The sequence below is a fragment of the Malus domestica genome, chromosome 09, assembly GCF_042453785.1.
Source record: "Malus domestica chromosome 09, GDT2T_hap1".
NCBI lineage: Eukaryota > Viridiplantae > Streptophyta > Magnoliopsida > Rosales > Rosaceae > Malus > Malus domestica.
The window spans coordinates 34,994,498-35,018,728 of record NC_091669.1 but is presented as its reverse complement, the minus strand read 5'-3'; the positions used below and the strand labels follow the sequence as shown (position 1 = coordinate 35,018,728).

The window sequence follows — 24,231 nt, the reverse complement described above, 5'->3', positions numbered from 1 at the left end:
GTTCAGGGAGTAAATTGGATGAAAAAAAAATAGTTGAGGGGGTAAATTGACAATGCGGTGATAGTTTAAGGGGGAGATTTGTTATTTGATTGTATTGGAACCGGTTGTACAAGTGAGTTTTTTTTATTAAAATGAATTTCTTTTTTAGAAAAAAAAAAATAATAATAATAATAATTCAAAATAATTCGTGGGAAGCATGTAAAGGACAAATGGCTACAAAATATCCACACTACTTTGTGGTTCAAAATTCAGTGAAGTACAAACCAACCTTACCCACGACCGATGAAACGAATCAAAATAGCGATATCTTAATCTGAAACCAAAAAGACAAATAAAAGTAAGATTTGTTGCGGTGTGTTTCTGATTGCTAGATGCAAACCCTCATTGCCACGGGCTCTTGCTGTCTTCGCAAGTTCCCTAACAACAATGCCAATTGGAAGCATCTTTTACCGAGTTCTCGTAGGCCTTCCTGCAACCTTAGAAATCAAACCACAACAAGAAACAGCAGCCTCAAAACCACTTGGCCTTCCATCTCGCTCGCACTTTTTGCTTCGGGTTTCTTCCTCGGTCCGTTGATTGATGGACTCCAGTCAAGGGTTGATCTTGTGGTTTACCAAAACGGTTCAACCAATATCGGTCCTCTGCACACAAACGTCTGGGTAAACTCCATAGTTTCTCGTTAAAGTTTTGTTTTTCTCTCTCAAAAATTAGATATAATGGTTTACAAAAAAGCATTAGAGATAATGCAGATTTATACAGTTCTTGATTCAATTGAATGTAATGTTGTTAGGTTCCCGTCTTGCTCGGTCTGTTCTACTGCACTGTTGGCATGTTTCAACTAGTCTTGGATGAAAGGACCTCTTCAAAGGTTCAGCAAGTGAACCAAGAGAAAGCGTTTGCTTCTTTGTTGTAAGTATACGATTACTTTGTGCACGTGTCAAATTATGATTTGCAGGTAACGAGTATTCTTGCAAATATGTAGCTTTTGCCTATAACAAAGGGCATTGCTGTTCAACGCAGATCACTTGTGCTGTTTATAGAGTTGAGCGCCGAACTGTACAAAGCAGGAATCGCAGACAATACTGAAGCCTACATATTATTTGCAGGAGCTGAGTTTCTATGGTTTTTCCTTGACAGAACATGGTTCGGCTTCCTCCTCGCAAGTGTCATCGGCCTTGGCTGCCCGCTGGCCGAGATTCCGTTAATGCAGTAAGGCTTCCTTCTTTCTTCTCTCCATCTCTAGGTATTATTCAGAAAACTGAAATGTTTGATGCTCCCATTCAGGTTCTTCCACCTCTGGTTTTATCCACAAGCAAACGTTGAGATCTTCGGCCAGGTGGGTATTTGAAAACCAATCAATATATATTAACCCTATGTTTTTTTTTTCCCCTGATATACTTCAGCTGTTGTTTGCAGGGACTAGTGAGTTGGACACTCACTTGCTATTTTGTTTACACGCTGTTTTTGATCAATTTCTCACGTTGGCTGAAATCAGTGATCGTTGATGCTGCCGATACGGAGGACAAGTCCTCTTAATCCTACTCACTGTCATCAGTCTCAGCCCAGTTTGATAACTAACTCGGAACAATGTCGGAGAATGTATTTGAAATAACTAGATTTACATTTCGCATGGGGTTGAAAAGACGACGTGCAAATAATCATTTGAAATCCATTCGTTTTCGTCCGTTCGATCTCATCTGGATCTTTGACATACATAGATTGTCCTGGTGTATTTAGTGAATGTTTTCCTTCATTTTTCTACTTTGTTCTTCAATTTTCTACTGAACAGCAAAAGTCAATAGAATTTCTCCTCAGAAGCGTTTACGGCTTACAAGAACAAAGTTGGAATTCATCAAGTATCAATGGTTAATTACACCAATCATTGTACAAGCAACGATAACAAATCACTTGTACAACTACATACACAAATTGGAAGTTGATGGAGAAAGCAGCTAACCATTTGGAATTAGAGTCGTCGTATGCAATTATACATCGGAAGACATCTCCATGGAAGTACAAAGCTATCCGGTGAACACAACATTGCCGATATCTGGAAACTTCTCCTTAATTGCTGCTTTGATTCCTGATCCGATGGACTCGGGTCCCACATAATTAACATGGCAATCCCCACCTTCAACCGATAACACTTCCACACTCCCGCCAAAGTTCTTTATGGCTGGTCTCAATATGTCCAGATGACGATTCACTGCCTGCATTTGCAACTTTAACACAGCATCAAAGACTATGGGCCTTCTTGGCAGTTCAAAACCTCTTTCAGATAATCAAAAACTCTTTTGACACCATTTGGCCGAAAACATTAAAAGTGGATCTGGATTTATAAAAACGCTTACTAGTACTAGCTTTTTTTCTTTTACGGAAATTACTCAAATAAAGTATAACTTCTTATTCAATTCGAAATCCAGTCAACAATGTTTGGGAGTGCATTCTCTCTTAACATTTTCTCTTATTCGAGACGGCAAAGTTAAAATAGAAACATCTAACTAATGATTTTTATCCTGGAGCTGCACATCTAGTAGCAAGTGTCCAATTGGCCCTTCATGTTATTTTCGGCAATAAAAGCAGAGGTATAATAGGTTAGTATGGCCTTAATGCAGGCAAGTGAACACTTTTTTCTAGTGATTTTGAACCTTCATGCATAATCATGAGTTTCAAAGGGGAAGCCTTTCTAACATTCACCATGTCACTGGTGCAGTTTTTCGGACATCTTCCCGAACATGAGTTGTGTTTTGAGGGATCATGATAAGTGGGGGTTTAGGCAATATAGGTAGTATGTCTTGATAAGGTGGGATTGCGGGACTAGAGTTTTTATTCATGATGAGGTGGGATTATACCAACCTCATGACGATTTTCAGTGAGTGAGTGATGGACAAGGCCATAACAACCCCAGTCATCGAGAACACCAATACCACAACTTGTAAATTGCTTCCCTGCATCTCCATAGCTAGCTCTAATCTCAGACTCACAGTCTCTCGCTCTCAATGTCTTTAAAGTCCGCTACTTCACCAAACAATTCTAGAAAAGCACTTGCATTTTCACTAAAAGTTTCAACGCGGTTCTAGCATAAGTCCTTCCTAAGGAAGCACTTTCAATTTTCAAACATACGGCCTAACAAATTAAGAGTACGCAGTCCATTGAATCTGAGTACGAAAAACACTGACCTCAACGGTGATCTCTTTATTTTCTTCATCAAAGACTTGTTGAATGTCCTTGAGCGCATCTCCAAACTTCTCCTTGAGCACTCTTTCGATTCCCATCTTCATGGTGGTCGTTGAGCTCGGACAGCTCCCACATGCCCCTGTTCATTCATTAATTTTATCAGTTCATGCAAATTTAATGTATTTTCAATAACCTATGTTTTTCCCAATTGTTATAATTTCCCAAAAAAATTCATAGGAAAAAAACAGACTTGAACCAAACCCACCTTGCAGCTTGAGTGAAACGACGCCGTCTTCCACGGAGACAACATCGACGTTACCGCCATCGGCGATGAGATAGGGACGGACGTCCTCTAGAACCAAGTCGACGTTGGGAACCGTGAGTTCGTACTGCTTGGCGGAGTAGAGTCCCGGAGAAGAAGACTCGGCGCTAATGGCGGTTTTGAGAAAGATCGGCCTTTGAGAGGTGAGGCGGTGCAGTTTCAGACATGTAAATTGTGGGTATCGGTGGGATTTACCTGGGATTTTGGAAGAAGGCGTTGGGGTTTTGGGGAACCCGGTGGCTGCAAGAGACGCCATGATCGAATAGAGCAAGGCCGTGCGTGTCTGTTTCTACCTTTCTGGTACATGGGGAGGGGTTCAATTTATGATTTCGACAAGTTTTGGGGCGTTTGAGTGAGTTTTACAAAAATATGCATCTACTTGAATACTTCCCTGTTAAAAAGCGGGCATTGAATTCGATTTCCCCGTTACTCAACAAAGAATGCATATTACGCATAAGTGCATATGAAAGTGCTCACTCTAAATACAATGCTACAAACATACCGCAATTGAAACTCGAGTCAGATCTGCAATGAGAAAAACTTAGGAGACCATGTTGGAATAAATCAAATATTTTTCTAACATTGAACCCTAGAACACATCATAATCTTAATTACACATATGAAGCTAACCTGCAGAAGACATGGTCGTGTTTCAAAGAGACTCTTCTACTCACTAGAGACCTGAATATTCTTATGGTGATAGTCCCAAAACGAAGAACCCCTTCTCTGTGAGCAGGGAATCCTTTTTATAGAGTTAGTGTTCCCCAACTTCCATCTATCGTGGAAGATGGTTATTCCACTGTTGCCTCTAATTCCATCGTGCATGTAGTGGACCTGATACGTGCTTCAAACTGCAAGCACTATGGATGAAGCTCCTCAATTATAGGATATGGTTTTTCCACGTATTTAAAAAAAACCCTAACTGACTTATAATTTCAAATATGCTGACTCACTATTATCAATACTAGTTGAGGCCAATAAGGATTCCTACATTCTCCCACTTGGACTTAACTAGTCTTTGGATTTGAATCAACATATTCAATTATAAGTCACCTTAAGTGATCACAATGGGTCTTTTCACGCAATCCATATCTTATACACATCTACCAACAGTCCCATTTAAAACGAACTCCAGAAAACGATGCAAGTAAAGTACTGCATGCACCCTGAAATCACGTTTTTAACAAGTTCTGATGTATAATGTCAATGGCATATACATATATATTCAATCCATATCATTTGATGCACTACAATTATCACACTCTTGCTTCGAACAACTGTACTTCAAATCCAGTCAAGCTTCCTATACACAACAAACTTATACAATGTGTTCTTTGGAACAAACATCGATCACATGCATTTAGTTCTTCAAATAAGTCTGTACATGCAGTCTAAATAACAATTAATACATAAGCTTGAAAGAAATTCGAAACATAACTTGCTGCAACACCTACATGTTAGTGATCATGATTTATCCAGCAACATTCTTCTCACTCCCACAGACCAGCTGAATCAAAGCTTTCATGGAACCCCATGCTTGTGATGTGTTCTTTAAACACTCCCACTGCTAAAGGCTTTGTTAAAGGATCAGCAATCATCCTTTGGGTATCAATGTGCTCCACTAATATGTCACCTTTCTTCACATGCTCCTTTACAGATAGATATTTGACATCCATCAAGCGTGTTGCCTCAGATTTCTTATTATTCTTCGAGAAAAATACAGCTGCCTTATTGTCACAATGGATAACCAATGGTCTTGAAATTGAGTCCACCAATCTCATGAAAGTAATGAGATTTTTCAACCACAACCCTTTCTTCGTTGCTTCAAATAAAGCTATGAACTCAGCTTCCATAGTTGAGGTTGCCAAAGCCTTTTGTTTAACACTTTTCCAGGATACTGCTGCACCTCCAAGTGTGAATACATAACCACTCGTGGATTTCCTATCATCCAAACATCCTGCAAAGTCGGAGTCCGTGTATCCTACTAGTTCAAGGTTCTCCACACTCCTATAAACCAACATGTAGGATTTTGTTCTTTGTAAATATCTCAAGACCTTCTTAGCTGCAACCCAATGTTGTTCCCCTGGATTAGCTTGGTACCTCCCCAATACACTAATTGCAAAGGCTAAATCAGGCCTTGTACAAACCTGTGCATACATAAGGCTTCCTACCAATGAAGCATATGGTTTTGTTGACATTCCATGTTTCTCCAGTTCATTCTTTGGGCATTGAGATTTATTGAGTCTGTCTCCTTTCCCCATTGGTACTTCTCCATTCGAACAATGTTGCATGTTGAACCGTTGCAGCACATTTTCAATATATGACTTCTGTGAAAGTCCTAATAATTTTTTTGACCTGTTTCTGACAATTTCAATGCCCAGTACAAAAGAAGCATCCCCCATATCCTTCATTTCAAAGGTTTTAGATAACAACCCTTTTGTCTCCAACAACATATTCATGCAATTACTAGCTAGAAGTATGTCATCCACGTACAAAATGAGAAAAACAAATTTCGAACCACATACCTTAACATATATGCAGTCATCAATTTTGTTCTCAATAAAACCCATGGCAGTGACTTTGTGATCAAACTTCATAAACCACTGTCTTGATGCTTGCTTTAAACCGTATATGGATTTGTTTAACTTACAAACCATATTCTCCTGCCCTTCTCTTACGAATCCCATAGGTTGTTGCATGTAAATCTCCTCTTCCAACTCTCCATTAAGGAAAGCTGTCTTGACATCCATTTGATGGAGCTCAAGGTCATAATGTGCAACCAATGAAAAAATGATCCTCAAGCTGTCTTTCGTAGAAACTGGGGAAAAGGTTTCAGAATAGTCGATCCCTTCTGTTTGTGTGAAACCTTTAGCTACGAGTCTCGCTTTATACCTCTCCACTTTACCATTCAAATCTCTCTTGGTCTTGAAGACCCATTTGCAGCCAATTGGCTTGACATTTAATGGTGCTTCCACCAAGGTCCACACGTTATTAGTTTGCATGGACCTTAGTTCGTCAATCATTGCATCTCTCCAATAGTTGGATTGTTGGGTCTCCATTGCTTCATAAAATGTCACTGGATCATCTTGCATGCCTTCACACATTTCTATTTCCTGAAGATACACCACGTAATCACTAGAGATGGTCGACTTTCTGGTTCTTGCTGGTAATATTCTTCTCTCTGTTGTGGCTTGTGGTTCAATTAATTCACGTGTGGGTTGTGATGAAGTTCCAATGTCAGGCTGCTCACTATTTTCCATTCTTACTTGTTGCCCAGGTAACCCACCCAAGACTTGCGATGAGGTCCCTGCACGAAAATCTAAGCCTACCCCACTCATTGAATGATCAAAGTTATCAATATTAAACTCAATTTGTTGCTGAGTTATATTGATCACTCCACCATCATTTTCAGTTGTCTGGATCCCAAATGTTCCACCATTATCAAACCATTCAATGTTATTATCAGGCAATACATTGCCAGTTTCTTCGAGGTTGAATCTCGATGCCTCCATGTCTGGTTCCAGTGAGCATTCCCTTTCTTCAATAAACTTAGCAACTCCAGTCTCAAATATTCTCATAGGAAAATCAGTTGAATAAAATCTATACCCTTTGGTCTTTTCAGGGAATCCCACGAAGTGACAAGAAATTGTCCTCGAGTCTAATTTCTTTTCCCTTGGGTTGTAAACTCTTGCTTCTGCACGACACCCCCAAATATGTAGATGATTAAGACTTGGTTTACGCCCAATCCATACCTCATAAGGAGTCTTACTCACAACCTTTGTTGGGACTCTATTCAGGATATAGTTTGCCATTTGTAAAGCCTCTCCCCACAAGTATTGTGGAAGTTTTGCACGACTCATCATGCTCCTTACCATCTCTATCAGAGTCCTATTCCTTCTCTCAGCCACACCATTTTGTTGTGGCATGCCTGGAGATGTATACTGCGCTTGAATTCCACACTGCTCCAAATAGACTGCCAGATGACCCTTTGCCTGACCAATCTCAGTGTACCTGCCATAATATTCTCCTCCTCTATCTGACCTTAAAACTTTTATGGACAAATCCAATTGATTCTCAACTTCAGTTTTAAATTTTTTAAAACATTCAAACACTGAAGTCTTATCTTTGATCAAATAAAGATATGTGAACCTTGAGTAATCATCAATAAAAGTCACAAAATATATATTTCCACAAAGAGTTTTAATTGGGAAAGGTCCACACACCTCTGTATGGATTACTTCCAAAAGCTTTTGACTCCTTATAGAACTCTTTTTCTTGACTTTAGTTAGTTTGCCTTTGCAACAATCAATACAATCCTTTAAATCACCAAAGTCCAAAGCCGGCAATATGTTGTCCTTTATTAATCTTTCCATTCTGACTTTTGAAATATGGCCTAACCGTTTATGCCACAACATGGCAGATGATTCATTTGATTGTAATCTTTTACTCGGCAAAAAGGTGTCAACATTCAAGCAATTTGAATTGGAAAAAAATGGAACACAACAACTGCCAAAGATCATTTACTAAGAAGCAAATTCCAACAACAACGTTTGGATTATTTTTCATAGAAATTCTGATGCTTTCATTGTCACCAACGAAAGCATAACCAGATTTTACAAGCTTAGATGCAGAAATTAAATTCCTTCTTAACGAAGGTACATATAAAACATCAAACAACTCTAAAACATGACCACTTGACAGCTTCAACTTTAGACTCCCTATAGCCTCCACTGCCACTTTATTTCCGTTGCCAACATAAACTTGAAAAACTTCATTTTTTGTTGTTGTAGTTCCTCTTGTGAACCCCTGCAGAGAATTGGTGATATGCACCGAACACCCAGTGTCAAACCACCAAGAATTTGGAAGGACTTCAACAAGATTAGTTTCAAAACAAACAAAAATTTCAACAAAAGAAATACCTTTCTTAATTTTCCAATTCTTGCGTTTTTCACAATCTTTCTTCATGTGCCCAAATCTTTTGCAAAAATAACATTTGACATTGTCCATATTTTTCTTAGACATCTCAGGTCCCTTAGAGGAGGAGGCATTCATGGCGGTATCATAAGAATTGAATGGCTTAGGGATCTTACCATGTTGATACATAGGTTTCTTACCAACATCTGTCTGCATGAAGTTGACATGGTTGATCATCTGGTTCTTCTTAATTCTTGCTTCCTCTTGAGCACAGATCGAGATGAGATCATCCAGCGTCCATTTCTCCTTTTGAGTGTTGTAGGAGACCTTCAATTGCTCAAAACTTGATGGCAGTGAATTAAGTGCCATATGAACAACAAAAGCATCGTCCACATGCACCTCCAAGTCTTTGAGCTTTGAAGCAGTTTCCACCAGTTTAAGAATGTGCTCTCTTACACTCTTATTTTCTTCAGACTTGAGAGTGGTGAGAGTGGTCATCAAATTCCCCATTTCAGCCTTTTCCGATTCCCTGTACTTTGCCCCAATTGCCTCCAAGAAGTCTTTGGCCTTGTCACCAGCAACAATTCCTCCACGCACAGTCTCACTCATGGTCCTTTTCATGACCATCAATGACATCCTATTAGCTTTCTCCCATTTCTCATGTTTCAGCCTTTGTTCAGCAGTTGAAACATCAGTGAGTGGTTCTGGCTCTTCCTCCCTCAGTGCCAAATCGAGGTCCATCAGGCCCAGGACAATCTCGATGTCTTGCTTCCATTTCTTGAAATTTCCTCCACTTAAAGGCTCAATCGAAGAGAAATTCATGGCTGAAGTGTTCACTGCAGAAGACATCTAATTATTGTTAGTAACTAACCAATGCATGTTTATACCACACTTATGAGCAAGAGGTACAAACTGCCATTGAAGGATAATCTTTTCATGCGTATATCTCAGGCCTTTGGACAAGAGTTTATGCTGAACAAAGACACCATGCGTGATTTAAATATCTTGCCTGCTCATACATACTTTCTTTTGAGAAAAAATGTGGACGTTGCATGAATCTCATCACCAGAGAATGAAATATATAATTTAAACAACTTAAATAATGTAAAAAGTGCATGATGATATGAATTTAAAATTGCAGAACTCATCATACAGAAAAATTAACACAAACATATTGGTTCCAGGGCTTGTTAGTCTGCTCTGATACCAAATGTTGGAATAAATCAAATATTTTTCTAACATTGAACCCTAGAACACATCATAATCTTAATTACACATATGAAGCTAACCTGCAGAAGACATGGTCGTGTTTCAAAGAGACTCTTCTACTCACTAGAGACCTGAATATTCTTATGGTGATAGTCCCAAAACGAAGAACCCCTTCTCTGTGAGCAGGGAATCCTTTTTATAGAGTTAGTATTTCCCAACTTCCATCTATCGTGGAAGATGGTTATTCCACTGTTGCCTCTAATTCCATCGTGCATGTAGTGGACCTGATACGTGCTTCAAACTGCAAGCACTATGGATGAAGCTCCTCAATTATAGGATATGGTTTTTCCACCTATTTAAAAAAAACCCTAACTGACTTATAATTTCAAATATGCTGACTCACTATTATCAATACTAGTTGAGTCCGATAAGGATTCCTACAGACCACTCATCACCGACTTTAACCATAATCGCGTATGAAACTTCCGGAGCTATGAAACTCGAGTCAGATTGATAAATGCAAAAACCTTGGGAGATTCTGCTACATCAGTAACTAAACAACTCAAAACCAACCGATACCAATTAGAAAGTATTTACACGAGATAAAATTGAACTTCGAATTACTTTCCCGTCAAAATTCCAAGTTACAAGACTCATTTCTCGTGTTCAAACAAAATTCACAGCTACGATACAAAAGAGAATAGCATCTCATGAGATAGCTTGCTGCCATGTCGATGTCTCCCCGATTCACAAACATATTTCATCACCTATAATACGATGCCATAATGTAGAGCATGAACGCGGTTGATGAAGTGATTATCAATTCCTGCATGCACAGAGATATTATTTTCACAATGGTAACGACTAAGTATTACACAATCTGTCAGGCAGAACATGGACCAATGAGTTAATTACTTTACTCGCCAACATTTCACATCGTTTGTCTACAGAACAGAAGTGCTTAATTGCTGAAATAAAGCTCAAAACTACTTTATAGACGTAACAAACTAGCTTTTACATATAAATACTCAAATAGTAATCAATAGACTATAAAAAAGAGATCTTTAGGAAGGTCGTTGATCAATATAAAAAGTACGGATAATCCCGTGGTTCATCCTAATTTCCTGAAAAATAGGGCCACCCTTAGCCCATTGAGTGCTCTACCTCAGGCCATCAACATCATATTTACCCTGTGACCTTGTCAACTCTAGTTCCGTGTGCTTGTGAAACGTGTTTTAACAAAATAACTATAAAAGTATAACTTTACCCCAATTTAATTTAAAATCTCACTCCGAAAGGATGTTTAAAGCTTTGAAAAATCTGATAACTTACTAGAAGTCAACAATTTGACTTCGGATTTTGGGGGAATTGATGAAAAAAAGCAAATACGAATTTCTCTCTGACTCTTGACCAAAATTGCAATGGCTAGAATTACGTTCTTTTAGTGTAGAACAAAGTATCAAATAAAAGCAAAGATATTACCAGCCAATACCTGGTTATTGTAAAGAGCCGCAGGAATGTAGCTACCCAAATACTCGATCAAATTCAGTACAGTAGTGTATCCCTGCAAGAAGTTAACTGAGACTTTGGTGGAATGAACATAAAGGAGTGGAACTTATAAGATAACCACATATAGAAATCAGAATTAAAATAGACAATCCAAATAGAACTGAAATCCCCCCACTTATACCCCCTCCCTGTCAAACACTAGTGCACCAAGAATTCAAGCAACATAATATACCACAGAAGCAATCGCAATACAGCCAAACACTAGTGCAAGTGAACGGAGCAATCGTTTTCCCATTCGCAGTCCCCTCCCTGCATCCTCACCATCTTCCTGCATCAATAGAATAATTAGGTCGAAAAAGCAGCTTATCATAAGTTTCTACATACAGTTTCAAAAAGTAAAAATGAGGACATGCAATCTATTCAGCAACATGACTCACAGTATATGTTGGAGATACAGGCGGTTCAAAGGATTTCAACTTCTCAAAAATCCGATAAACAAAAGCAAAAGTTAAAAATTGCAAGGGTTTATATTCAGCATTCCGCTTGATAAGAAGCCAAGCTACCTGCAAATAGATGGGGAAAAGGTAAGGGTAAGAAAATCTCACATAGAATAAAGCAAAATAATGAAAAGAACCCATGAGGGTTCAGTTATGAAATATATAAGTTGGGCTAACTAATTGCCATGCATCCTTCAAGAGTTGTTCCATAGTCAAGATCATGCACCGAAGGATATTTTCCAAAACGATAAAGAATAGAATCATATATAATCAATCATTCCCTAGAACTTACAAATACAGCAGATATTGCCAGGTTGATGCGCATATCTTGTACAGTAGACTTGGTGAACCTGTAAGCAAATAGAAGTCAAAAGATCAGAGCATAAAGTGCCACCACGTAGACTACACATATCCTCTGAAAATAGCCAACATATCAAACTTGGAGGAAAGAAACGAGAGCTGGTTTCAGATTTTAATTGATAAACGGCATGCACTATCACGTTTCCAAAAAATTCCAAATCAGAATTAAAAAAAAAAAATTATGAATATTTGTATCATTTTCCATATTGAGAGCTCATAAGAAGTTCATGTTTTTAAGCATGCAATTTATTAAATGAAGCAAAGAGTAAAATCTGCAATGCAAAAGTACCAGCCTCTAGCGAAGTAGGCATGTGTAAGCAATAATTTTTCCACAAGTAACTATTAAGGTAATCCAACCTACTCATACTCTTCATATAAAAAGATTACATGCTTTAAAAAGTATCAAAATCAGCAGCCACTAATATACATCTTCTCAGCAGCACTATTTTCCTATGCTACTTATCGGTAATAGTCACGTGATGCGTAGACAAACCTAGGCCCCCATGGTACAATTGGTTGCTTATCTGCATATTTGATGTCCTTTGAAACCTGCAAGTCAAAAATAAAATAAGAGGAATACTTAGTACAAGGAGGTAATAAGAAAGGATGATAATCAGCTTTTTTGACAGGTTAAGGCGGATAACTAATCAATCTGAAATTCCAATTATCACACAGACAAAATCTAGAAGTACGTAAAAACAACTTTAAGGGCCATTTACACAAAGCACCCAAATGGAAACAAATTCAAATGCGCTAATTTACACAACGGGTGATACCTGAAAGAAGGAAAAAATATGAGTTCTTATAGCAGTTTTCAATGAAAAATTCATAGACTAGATTCTTGACTGTTGTATTATGATATGACAACTATTCATTCCTAACTTTGATCTTACCAGTAACAACTAACAATGATGATATCAATCAATTCTATCTAAACCCAAATCAGAGTAAGAGGTATATAGTACATGCTTCTGCAAATTATAAAGACGCCCATGTTTCTTCCCATTCCACTACTTTAATTATCTCTAAAACAATATTTGTGCTTGGTATTTGGCATTTATTCAAGATTCAGGTTCCTGGTTATTCCTATATGCAGCTCCTTAAAAAGTGTTATCCCTGGAAGCATAACACATCCAGAGTAAATCCTCCATGGATTCTCCAAGTTGTTAGACAAGTTGGTAGTTATTCCTCCATAGTACCGTATAAAGCTTATACACTGCAACGCTATAGAATATGACAACAAATACAATAATTCATGCATAAGAAAACCACATGACATCATTTTTCAACTTCCACTTTCTTTCTCTTTTGACGAATAAAGTCCACTCAGCAGACTCTTAATAAGAACAAGATATAAAAGTATCGCTTGCATGTACCTTGAAGGAACCAAAGGTTACACCTTTCTTCCTATTAGTTAGCTGTGCCATCATGACTTTGTCATATGCTTTCTCCAGCTACATAAATGATTACGTAGTTATAAGAATATTGTTCACAAGCTCGTTCCAACCAAATATTTAAAAGAGCACAAAGAGAGTTTTGAAGCGTACTCTAGCAGCAGTTGCTTCATCACCGCTCCTCACGGCCTCCTTGTGTTTTTTCGTATACGCTGCCTTGATCATGTCAAATCCCTCAATTGGGCTCACACCGAGAACCTGTGAGATAAACGAGAATTAGTAAATCACAAATAAACAGAGAAGTAGAAACATGTACCCAACCAGTCAGTCAAACACTTGCTGCAACATTAATTTCAAAGGTCCATAATTTACAAGCTGAAATTACCTCATATGGATTCAAATCACCGTCCGGATTAGAACTTCCAGCCGCAGACGCAGCCGCACAAATTACCCTTGTATTCTGTGGAATTGTTCTAGAAACATGATAAGTTTAACACCCTGTTGCTATATCTATACATTTTCAAGCATAAATAATTATAAATATATTTGCAAAACAAATCAAAAAAAAAAAAGACCCAGCATTCGTATCACGAACACGAAACTTTCTACGGAACAAAACCCTATTCTCAATTTTCTCACCAACCAAACAGAGTGAGCGAATTACCTGACGAAAGAGGGTGGCAGCCTCAACTCCGGGACTTTAGGGCGGAAATTCCTTTGGGAAAATTGCAATTTGGGGCAGAGAAAAGCATGGGAAATCGCCAGAGCCATTTACCCTGTGGAAAATGAGTTTTGGTTTGAATTTTCAGGTTCGGGGTTTTTCGAGCAGAAGAAGCAGAGGGAGAAGCAAAGGGATTAGTACAGTACAGGCCAGCTGACAACTACGCAAATACATACGGAATACACGTAGTAATACTTGGGCCTAAAGAAACTGGCACAGGGACTCATATAATAAGTGGGCTTTCCACTTATTTGCTAAGACCATCTCCATCTCCAACCCTTGGGCTAAAAGTCAAATTTTTTAGTCCGGAAAATTTGGCTTTTAGCCCAGAAACATTTTTTCTGCTCCAACCCTTCTACCCTAAAATTTTAGCCCGGAATTATTAAAGAATGAACTTAGGCTAATTTTTTTCTTAAATCAATTTAAAAAATAAAAAATAAATATGTAGATTATTGTAAATTAATTTTATGAACATTTTAATCTAAAAAAATTTAAATTCCGATAAACATTTAGCATTTAGCCCGGGGGGAAAGCTGGGGGTATTTGGCCCAAAATTAACATCTGGCATTGAGCCTAAAATTTTAACATGGGTTTGAGAGTGTTTGGGGGGATAATTTGACTTTTAGCCCAGGTTTGAACATCGTCTAAATTGTAATTACGGCTATCAGAAAATCTCTATGCGGATACCCGCTCTTGTGCGAATGGGTTGTGCATGACTTTTTATTTTTATTTTTTTGAACAATGTGCTTGACTGGTGTATTAGTAATATGTTAACCATGTATTTCTACTATATTGATAATATAAGAATATTATATTAGTATAGTGGAATATGCTGTCAATGTGCAAGCATGCGCAAACCATGTGTGCTAATTGGCTATTTATTCTGTATATAAACTTCATTTTTAGCTTTTATATTCACTTCATGTTATGCCACATATTCATTTTTTAGACTACATATTCATTTTTTTAGACCACATACGCATTTTGGACAGCTTTTAAACATAATTAATACAAAAAAGATAATGTGAAGTTAATTTTGAGATTCAAAAAATAAAGTTATGACTTTAAAGTTTTAGAGAGTGATCGCCACAGTTCCAATTCTCAATCGAAAACAAACATACAATAGGCATGTGAATGCCTTGAACCAAGTAGTAGCAACAAAGGTCATGTGGTGTAAACACCTATTCAAAGAGATCCAGACCTTGGTAGGGTGAAAACATATAGTTGACTTCGATTGGAGGGAAGCACAAATAAAGCAGCAAACTAGTGTTGAGATGAGATCCACCAAATCTAGAGTGGATGGCTGTGACGGGTGTGAGTGGTTGGAGGTAGACCTGTAAACGGGTCGGGCTTATTGGGTTTGGATCGGGTTGAACCCGACCTGTTAAGTTAACGGATCACCCGAACCCAACCCGTTAAGCTAACGGATCACCCGAACCCAACCCGTTAAGCTAACGGGTCACCCGTTTCACCCGTTAACAATTATTATTATTATTTTTTTTGTATAAAGTTTATTTTTTGTTATTAAGACTTTACTAAAATTACTAAAATATCCTCAACTAACGGGTGCTAACGGGTGTTAACGGGTCCTAACGGGTCTAACGGGTTGACCCAAAGTGACCCGTTATTTAACGGGTTGTTAACGGGTTCACCCGTTAGCGACCCGACCCGTTAAGCATCCACCCAAATACAAATATTAACGGGTTGGGTCGGGTCGGATTAACGGGTTGGGTCCAAAATGCCAGGCCTAGTTGGAGGGTCGATTCGAAGTTTTGGAAGAGTTTGAGCAAAAGGCCCCAAATCAGAGGTATAATACCTTGAAACATGGCCAAAAAGCCCAGAGGCAAAGCTCCATCCACATCACCCGTAGATGGTGTGTTGCTCCACCGTTCCTTGACAGGAATCTGTGCCACTGAAATTGCAGCGAAGGACAAAATGCCTAGAGACAAAGCTACATTCACACCACTCGTGGAAGGTGGGTTGTTCCAACGTTCCCCGAAGGGAATCAGGGCCATCGCAATTGCGGGAAAGAAACAGGAGGATAAGAAAGGTTGAAAAGGTGGCTGCGTAGGACCGTCAGCTGGAGGGAGAGTAAAGTTTGGGGCTTCGTTTTGGTTTAGAAAGCGTTCATTCTTCAACAAATATGCATAATGCCTATTATAGGCTACTTTCTTCGACATATATGCATTATGCATAATGCGTAGTAATTGCAAGTTGGGTCATGCATTTCTTTTTATTTCTTACATATCCTTTTTAATTTTTGGCCGTCAGATCGAATAAGCTAAGGAAGATCAATGACTAAAGGTTAATAAAGATATGTAAAAAGTAATAATGAGTGTGGATATCACTTTTTTTATGATTTAGACTTCAATCATGTAATATTATTTTTTTAGAGCAACTTTTTTACTTTTTTTAAAATTTTTTTTAAAATTTTTTATAAACAAATGATATTATCTATACTGATGAAAACGGCCAAACGGGATAGGCTAAGCCTAATAATGAGATAGTAATAATATGGTTCAAATTCGCCTTTGGCGAGAATCGAACCTAAAACCTCTCACTTACAAGTAAAAATAAACACTATTATAACGTAGACAGTACTAAGTGACATAAATTTTTAAAGAAACTTAATAGATTTAAAAATTAAAAAAAATGGAGCCTAAATGATGTAGAATAACTAGCAGACCCACAATATAGAGATAATCCACATTTGTGAGCCAAAGAAAAATGGGTGTTGAGAAACCTGAAGTTGGGTGCCCTAGTGTTTGATTTGGTACCATAATTTAGTCTCCTAAGTTGTTTTAGTGATTCTTAAAGGAGAAAATTTTGAGATTTAACTCATGTGAAAATAAGTAACGTTTATTCTTAATGAATATGATAATTACCACTCGTCGTACGTACATCTAACGGTTGAAACTTAAGTAAATTTATGAAATTTTGTTCACGCATAAACGGTGACTTTGTTAGAAGTGCACATGAAACTTATCACGCAACTTACATGCACATTACGAATGAAACTCAAATGGGATTCCCAAATTAGAAAACTGGGAAGACTCTGTTTAGCATTTTCTTTTGAGGTAAAAAGAATCCCGATGAGAGAAATGTTAAACCTGGGTTTTGTGCACAGTGACAGTGCCGGGCTTATTAAAACAGGGCAGCAGTAAATGGTGGTAAAAGTGTTTATATGTCATAGTGACAGGTTTGACCACAAAGATTGGTAAAGAAAGTAGCCTATAGTACCCAAAGTACCCAGAAGAGGCCTACTTTAGGGTTTTTGCCATCCAACAAAAATGGCGGGCACGGAGGTCAAAGAAGAAGAGCAGCTCCAATTGTTCAGCGTGGGCACAGAAGTAGAAGTGAAGAGCGACGAGGAAGGGTTCAAAGGCGCCTGGTTCAGAGCCACCATTGTCACAAGCCCCACAAATTCCGCCTCAAAGAAGAGGAAGAGGGCGTTGGTCGAGTACAAGAACTTGGTCACGGAAGACGGGTCTAAGCAGCTCAAGGAGTACGTCGATTCGGAGAACCTGAGGCCGACGCCGCCGCAGCTCGCCGACCGGAATTTCGATGTGGGAGATGTTGTGGACGCGGATTACAGAGATGGGTGGTGGACTGGGGTCGTAGGGGAGGCTCTTGACAGCAATTCCAAGTACCGCGTCGTCTTCACGAACCCCCCGGATTTGATCGAATTTCAGAAAGAACGTCTCAGATTGCATCAGGATTGGGTTAATGGCGAATGGGTTCGGCCTAACAAGCAGGTAATCGCTAATTCTTTCTTTCCTTTTAAAGATAATCTGCCGTTTCTTTCATTTCGTTTCCATATTTTTGGTGCATTACTCATGCATGTAAAAGTCCGAAGATATTCGTAAATGAGATCGATAGTCTTGCTTTGTTTTGGAATTTGATCAATTCATTCGACGCTTATGTGTTCGAAACTTATGGGTCCATGCAATGAAATTATCTGAAGGGAAGTAACTACAATGCTCTTCCCCCTTTCTTGTTTCTAGTGGTTCTTTTGATAGGTTTCTGAACTCAGTTAATGACAAAATGCAGTTGTTTGTGGGTTTCATAGGCTTCGTGTGTTCGTGAATATATCACTTGCACCTAAGAATTAAAATGTTGTTGTAAAAGAAAATTAGGATAATACCTCTCTGGTGAAGTATGATAGTTCAGATGCTAGGGTTCAGAAAGATGCTGTAAATTTTCAGCATGTTCGCCCTCCCCCTTATGTGATTTTTTTCTAGGTGGGCTGGTGTTGTTTCCATCCAATGTTCTGGCTGAGAGGATGTGCACCGTCATTTTAAGCATAGGATTAAGGTTAGGGAACTAGTTTCTCAGAGATAAGATGACAATTGGTTGGTGCATTGAACGTATAATCCCTTTTCTATTTAATGTTTCCGAGTGGAAAAGAGAAGAGAAGAGAAGAGAAGAGGGGGGGGGGGGGTTATTGATATCTCAATTAAGGAAAGGTTCAATATTGTTTTGTAGTACTTTGGGAGAAATCACTCTGCATACAATCGAAAAAGAGCCTTACTACATTTTTATATATGGAATGATGCCTCCTGTAGAATATGAACCTAATGTACAGTAATCACTTGTGTTTTGGTTAATGGTCATGAAGTATGCCAAAGAAAAATACTTAGTTCTTGATTTAGTTGAAGTTTAGCCAGTGTCTTTCAGGGATTAGATTTATTTGCTGGTAAATAATCAATTTAATTTCGTTCCAGGATGTATTGGCTGCTTCAGATACTCCACAAGAATTAGAGCATGTGTTGCCTGCTCCAAAAGATCCTAACAATCTTCAAGTGGCTACTCAACTAGAAAATTCGAGTGCTGCAGAGGAGAATCCTGAATCAACTAATTCAGGGAAGAATTTAACAGAGCAACCAAGTTATCCACTAAGTGTCAAGGGCAAAAAGATGTTAGCCCGTAATGGTAGTGCTACAGACTCGCGTCCAGTTAAAAAGTTAAAGGACGAAAAAGCAGCTAAGCCCACAGTATCCGCTACAGCACATCAATTGAGCAAAACGCCCGACAATAAAGAATTGCCCCAGGAATTACCTCAACTGAGCACAGGAGTTAAGGGAACAAGACGCACAAGGAAACCTGTTGTACGCCATCAGTTTTTTAAAACAGAGAGCGTGCTTGGGAAAAATAATGTCGTGAGTTGAATGTCTTTTCTTAACCTTTATTTGATTGTATCATTCATGTGATGCAACTTGCCATTCATGACATGATGTTTGTGGGTTCCATGAAATTGGTGACACACATAGAGGATGCGCACATGCACACACATTTTTCTTGGGCCTAAATGATTGATTACAGTGATTAGTAGCAATGCTATGTCTTAAAACATGATATAGAAAGGAACAAAAAAAGGATCCTGAGTAAACTACATGTGACGGAATGTTGTCTTTCTTCCCCTTTCTTGATGGGCAATGATGAAAGTCATCATTTCGGTTTTGTTTTCCCAGGAACCAGTGTTTATGAATTAAGATCAACATATTCTTTATGTGTAGAAGACTAAGCAAGAGAATGACGGTGAAGTGAATAGCCAGTGGATTCATCCTGTAGCAAGTAAAGGAAGGCGCACAAAATCTCATGCTGGAAGTCGATTCACCCCAGATGCAGGTAAAAGAGAGAAAAAAGGGTATATATGTTCATCAGTAGACCATGCACACTGGTTAGGCTTCTTATTTGAAAGACATCCTGGTTCTTCATAATTTTCAGGGTATATCTGTGCACTGCCTAGCCAAAAGAGAGAAAAGGGTATATATGTTCATCAGTAGACCCTGCACTGATTTAGTTTCCTATTTGAGAGTAATTTGGTTATCTATTATTTGCAGGTAAGGAAGAGTCTGCAAGTGTTTCTTTGGCTGGACAAAATGTTCAGAAGGAGGGTAATATTAAAGAAGCTGAAGGGCCTCAAACTATTAGGTCAACAACTAAGGGCAAGGAGGGTTCACTGGCTGAAATACCGGCTCAGCTACCTGATCAAGAGTTGCAAGTGAAAGATCAGAGGAAGAGTGCAAATGATCCTGCAAAAGAAAAAAGCATGGTAGGCAATACACAAAAAATTGACACAAATTAGTCAAAAGACGGTTTAGGAGTAGTGAGTAGTTTTTAATCAAACTCCTTAGTGATTAGCCAGATCACTTCTTGTAGGAAAAGTGATTGTTGTTAGTGTTAGTCATACTTAGCTTGACAAAACTTAATTTGATGAGTCAAATCACAAATTACTAAAGAGAAAAGGATACAAGTCAAGTAAAAAAAAAAAAAAAAAAACTAGTTTCATAGGAATGAAGTTTCTATGTAATTATTTATCTAATATTTCATTCAATTATGTAAAGTGAGGAACGTAAGACATTAGGGATTTTAGCTATCAACAATGGCAACATTGGATATTCTCTAAAATAAGCTATTAACACTCAGGTTATGTCAGCTGAACTTGGCAGTGATTCAATTTTGGCTAACCTGCTCCGTAGCCTGGTTACTTTTCCAGACATGGTATAATCATGGACATGGAGTGAGAGGTCCTCAGTGAAAAGTTATCTTTTGTGTACTTCTTTTTGTTTTTCCGCTCAATGGTATTGCCTATGGGTGTTTGTCTGTATTTGAGCAGGAGTTTAAGCAGCAACCAGCTGGAGGAAGCAGTCATAAAAGGAAGAGAGGCAGGCCTCGAAAGTTGGTGGTCATAAGATCGCGAGCTTCAGAAGGAGGTAAAAATTCCTTATAACTAAATTCATTGTCTGATATTCTAGATTCAGTCAAAGTCCATTTTACGCCCTTGCTTTTCAATGTATTTCAGTTGGGTCCCTTTGGTTTTAATTTGAACAATGTCAACCATTTAATTATCATATTTGTGTCAATTTGGTCCTCTAGTTAAAATTTGAATGTTAATCCTACATTTTGCAATTAGAGAAAGAATGATTTGGGTGAAAATGCGATCCCATGTGAACCTGATAATGTATTGGAATTATGCAGATGCTTGTCTAACATCCTATTAAGTTGTTGGAAGAGGATGGATGGACAATTGCAGGGCAATTTTGGACAGTTATTTGTATTTATTTATTTTCACAAATGATAGAAATACCAAGTTGCGATATAATGACTACTCAAATATGAGTTGAACCAGTGGTATCCTCCTTATACTGCCTTGCTACAAGTGGGGAAATAGATAAGGATAACATTGTTCAAGTTGAAATGAGATGGAACATATATGGAGCTATTAGTAAACCTATAGGCCAGCTTATCCCTAAAGAAAAAAGTTCTTACCTTGACCATTAAACTCTCGGGTAAATAACCATGGTTTTGAACTGCAGTGAAGGGGCAGAATATTTCAGGAAATGTCGCCAGCAAAAATGTTGCGAATGATCAGACGCCTGAGGAAGCTGCTTTGCGTGTGCTGAGAGGGACGGATCCTACAGGTTTGAGATTGTGCAACTTGATTTCATTTTCAGCCTTTCAGTGAAGAATTTCTCAACTTTTTCATTGAAGAAAACAACAAAGTTTAAATAAAAAACAACATATAAGAAGCACAATCACTCTTCAGTATAAGGGATAAACTGAGTATGTCGTATAAGTTTTGGGTAAGGAACTTGAAAAGCATTAAGGAATGACATGCAGCAAACCAGAACTTGAAAAGCAATTCTTGAAATTCGAGACTTAGAAAAGAATTAGCTATTTTCACATTTGCACACAATTTAATTGTCAACAAGGTAGTGTAGCTAAACATTTTTCTATTTGCTGTATAACAACTTTGTCAGTGAGAAGTAGTGCCAAAATATTTCTTATTATTCTATTGACCTTGGTTCTTCCCCCTTGAACTGGAACGCTTTCTGGAATTTGTTTAGATGCACAAGATGCCTCTAAAAGAAAAACGGCTGAACTTCCTGGAAGGTGCATGATAAATGAAGCTTCATTGATAGCATCCGAGAATGCAGATGATGATGACAGACCTCTATCCATGTGGTTTGGAGGGATGCAGCATTCTGCGAGCGTGGGTGAATCAAGTAAGTTGCGTCATATATTAATTTATTTTTCTGTTGTAGCCATTAGTTTGACTATATATGTTTTTCTTTTCTAGGACCATCCCCTGATATGAATGTCGACCAGCATAGTGATAGAAAAGGACCAGTCGAGGTAGCAACGGAATCTCCCGCAGTTGCTGCAGTCAGTGGCAGTGGGACAGAGGAGAAGCAAGGGTTTCCATTTGTTAAGAGCTCCCCTGTGTGGAAGACTATTGAAACATTGGAAGTGTTCAAAAAGTTTCCCCAAAATCCTCATTTCCGGCCTTTGATTGAATGCAAAGAGGAGTACCGCGAGGGTTCAGCAATTGGAAACATGATAACCTTTTCCAGTCTGGCGGATAAAATATCCAGGCTGCAGTTCGACGACCATCGAAATGTTTTGGGTAGCATTTTGGAGAGTCTTCTTGACTTGGAGAAGTATGGGTTTAATGTTACAGTTCTACGTGGGCGGGTGAATGATCTGCTGTCTGTTAAAGACAGGCACGGACGGTTTCAGGTTGAGTCAAAAGACGCTGAACACAAGATCATGGAGCATTCTCATGAGAAGACCAAACTTGTCGAAGATGCTGAGCATATTGCGAAGAAAATAATCGAGTTGCAGGATAAACATGCATCAATGAAGTCGGAAATGGAGGCCAAAGACCATGAGATTGCTAGATTGAAAATGCATATGGATTCCATGAATGAAGGCATTCAGAGCGCTCGGAGTGATTTTGAGAAGCTAGCTTTGGCTCCCGTGACATAGGCCGCGCACAACGGAAGTGGTTAAAGTTTGCTTCTCAGATTAGGGATGTAAAGCTTAGGTATCAGTTGGGACAATTTGTTGTACTTGGCACTAGTTTTCAAATTTTAGTACCTAGTCTGGAATGTTGAGTAGCATCGTGGAATGTATCGAGAAGTATGTATGAAACTTGTAGATCAAATCCATCCATATTCCACAGCTTGAATATTTGAATTTTTTATTAAAAACTTGAAGCAACCAACACAATATTCAAGCTATGAAGGATGAATCCAGCTATATTCTTTTGAACATTTAACCTTCCATTTTTTTTTTCTTCTTCTTTTTGTTTTATTTTTATTTTTTTTGAGTCGAGAGAGCGTTAGTACGTTAGATTAGACACCGACGGGGTTCAAACTCATGCCGTCATGCAAGGGCACAACACATTTCCACCACTGTGGTAAATGATCACTTGCAACTTTCCATCGTTTGAAGGGGATAGTAAATCATAAATATTTTATTTATTCTTTAATTTTTTGTACGCAGAACCCTCTTAAGAACGGGGATCCCTATCCGAAGAGAAGGGCATGGATTGATCGATTTGGAAACGAAAAGAAATTGGCTCTTCGGCCGGCCTTATTTCTCTTTCCTTTCTACGCTATTTACCCTTCATTACTTCCCCAGCTTTGAGTGAAGTTCCTTTATTTGATCTTGTCTCCTAGTGGTACCATCTTTGCTTACTCTTTCTTCTTTCCATCTACTAAGTTTGCGGAAAAGAGAGAGAGAGCAGACGGTTCTGGGGACTTTTAGGTTGAGGTGAATTTGGGCTTTGAGAACGTCCTCTTGTCTTCTTTGGTACGGATTCGTAACAAGTTCCGGATATCTCAAAAGAGTTAGTTTGTATTTGGAAATACCCCGGTAACATCAACAACTTGAAGATAGCATGAATGATCAAGATAATGACTTGCTCAAGTGAAGAGTGGTGTGGAAGCTAAAAGATTATCAGTTTACATGAGAGAGAAAGGGTTTGCATGGTTGCATGACATTCTTAGCTGCATGATTTGGGCTTTCCAGGGTGATAGTGAGGCTTCTAATGGCTGAAATGTTTGATGGAAGGTTGTGGGAGTTACTGAGATTGCATGGATGATGATGCTTGAGGCTTGGAGTATGCTTCTTGACTAAATGGAACTTTCTGGGCTTCTTCCTGGGTGGTTCTCTCTCACTACGTTATCTCTATATCTCACCCTGTTCTTCCAATCCCCCCTCTATAATGGCTTCCCCCCGCTTTATGTAAGTGAAGGATTTTTCTCTAGGCTTCAAAGGAATCTCTCTTTGTGGCTTGGTCTTCCCCTCCTTTCTCCCTAGGCCTTCTATTATTCCCCT

General features: G+C 38.5%; 4 protein-coding genes across 11 annotated transcripts; 2 read left to right on the top strand and 2 right to left on the bottom strand.

The window, feature by feature from the left end:
• Positions 1–226: 226 nt before the first annotated feature.
• Positions 227–1,817, top strand: LOC103444292 (uncharacterized). The gene is made up of 5 exons (XM_008383228.4): positions 227–659; positions 791–909; positions 1,021–1,209; positions 1,285–1,336; positions 1,417–1,817. The coding sequence occupies exons 1-5, from the start codon at positions 372–374 to the stop codon at positions 1,534–1,536; spliced, it is 768 nt and encodes a 255-aa protein (XP_008381450.3). The 5' UTR covers positions 227–371; the 3' UTR covers positions 1,537–1,817.
• An 11-nt stretch (positions 1,818–1,828) lies between these two features.
• LOC103429388 (nifU-like protein 1, chloroplastic) lies at positions 1,829–3,939 on the bottom strand. 2 transcript variants are annotated; one of them, XM_070804749.1, is made up of 3 exons: positions 3,443–3,939; positions 3,180–3,316; positions 1,829–2,210 (listed from the first exon to the last, which is right to left on the bottom strand). In XM_070804749.1, the coding sequence occupies exons 1-3, from the start codon at positions 3,753–3,755 to the stop codon at positions 2,022–2,024; spliced, it is 639 nt and encodes a 212-aa protein (XP_070660850.1). In that variant the 5' UTR covers positions 3,756–3,939; the 3' UTR covers positions 1,829–2,021. The 2 variants fall into 2 exon arrangements, with proteins under 2 accessions (XP_070660850.1, XP_070660849.1); XM_070804748.1 differs by having other exon boundaries at positions 1,829–2,222; positions 3,443–3,875.
• Positions 3,940–10,214: 6,275 nt separating this feature from the next.
• Positions 10,215–14,317, bottom strand: LOC103421921 (protein CHLOROPLAST J-LIKE DOMAIN 1, chloroplastic-like). Its single transcript, XM_008359965.4, has 10 exons — positions 14,047–14,317; positions 13,768–13,855; positions 13,536–13,640; positions 13,365–13,442; positions 12,482–12,537; positions 11,921–11,978; positions 11,569–11,694; positions 11,364–11,459; positions 11,115–11,186; positions 10,215–10,448 (listed from the first exon to the last, which is right to left on the bottom strand). Exons 1-10 carry the CDS (start codon positions 14,151–14,153, stop codon positions 10,386–10,388), a joined length of 849 nt encoding a protein of 282 aa, XP_008358187.1. The 5' UTR covers positions 14,154–14,317; the 3' UTR covers positions 10,215–10,385.
• Positions 14,318–17,302: 2,985 nt separating this feature from the next.
• On the top strand, positions 17,303–23,162 carry LOC103444290 (DUF724 domain-containing protein 6-like). Of its 7 annotated transcripts, none has more exons than XM_008383224.4 (10): positions 17,316–17,858; positions 18,828–19,262; positions 19,623–19,731; positions 19,831–19,869; positions 19,947–20,158; positions 20,533–20,607; positions 20,723–20,819; positions 21,423–21,527; positions 21,954–22,112; positions 22,187–23,162. In XM_008383224.4, the coding sequence occupies exons 1-10, from the start codon at positions 17,394–17,396 to the stop codon at positions 22,873–22,875; spliced, it is 2,385 nt and encodes a 794-aa protein (XP_008381446.3). In that variant the 5' UTR covers positions 17,316–17,393; the 3' UTR covers positions 22,876–23,162. The 7 variants fall into 7 exon arrangements, with proteins under 7 accessions (XP_008381447.3, XP_070660936.1, XP_008381446.3 ...); XM_008383223.4 differs by having other exon boundaries at positions 17,317–17,858; positions 19,620–19,731; XM_008383225.4 differs by lacking the exon at positions 19,831–19,869 and having other exon boundaries at positions 17,303–17,858; positions 19,620–19,731.
• Positions 23,163–24,231: the final 1,069 nt, after the last annotated feature.

Coding starts and splice junctions, on each gene's coding strand:
- LOC103421921 (XM_008359965.4), bottom strand. CDS start 14,153: ATGGCTCTGGCGATTTCCCATGCTTTTCTCTGCCCCAAATTGCAATTT. Junction 11,187..11,363: donor GTATTGCGATTGCTTCTGTG/GTATATTATGTT, acceptor AACTTCTTGCAG/GGATACACTACTGTACTGAA. Junction 10,449..11,114: donor CGGCTCTTTACAATAACCAG/GTATTGGCTGGT, acceptor CTGTGCATGCAG/GAATTGATAATCACTTCATC.
- LOC103444292 (XM_008383228.4), top strand. CDS start 372: ATGCAAACCCTCATTGCCACGGGCTCTTGCTGTCTTCGCAAGTTCCCT. Junction 660..790: donor CTCTGCACACAAACGTCTGG/GTAAACTCCATA, acceptor TAATGTTGTTAG/GTTCCCGTCTTGCTCGGTCT. Junction 1,337..1,416: donor ACGTTGAGATCTTCGGCCAG/GTGGGTATTTGA, acceptor TGTTGTTTGCAG/GGACTAGTGAGTTGGACACT.
- LOC103429388 (XM_070804748.1), bottom strand. CDS start 3,755: ATGGCGTCTCTTGCAGCCACCGGGTTCCCCAAAACCCCAACGCCTTCT. Junction 3,317..3,442: donor CGTTTCACTCAAGCTGCAAG/GTGGGTTTGGTT, acceptor ATGAATGAACAG/GGGCATGTGGGAGCTGTCCG. Junction 2,223..3,179: donor ATAAAGAGATCACCGTTGAG/GTCAGTGTTTTT, acceptor GCTGTGTTAAAG/TTGCAAATGCAGGCAGTGAA.
- LOC103444290 (XM_008383223.4), top strand. CDS start 17,394: ATGGCGGGCACGGAGGTCAAAGAAGAAGAGCAGCTCCAATTGTTCAGC. Junction 19,732..19,830: donor TCGATTCACCCCAGATGCAG/GTAAAAGAGAGA, acceptor CATAATTTTCAG/GGTATATCTGTGCACTGCCT. Junction 20,159..20,532: donor CTGCAAAAGAAAAAAGCATG/GTAGGCAATACA, acceptor ATTAACACTCAG/GTTATGTCAGCTGAACTTGG.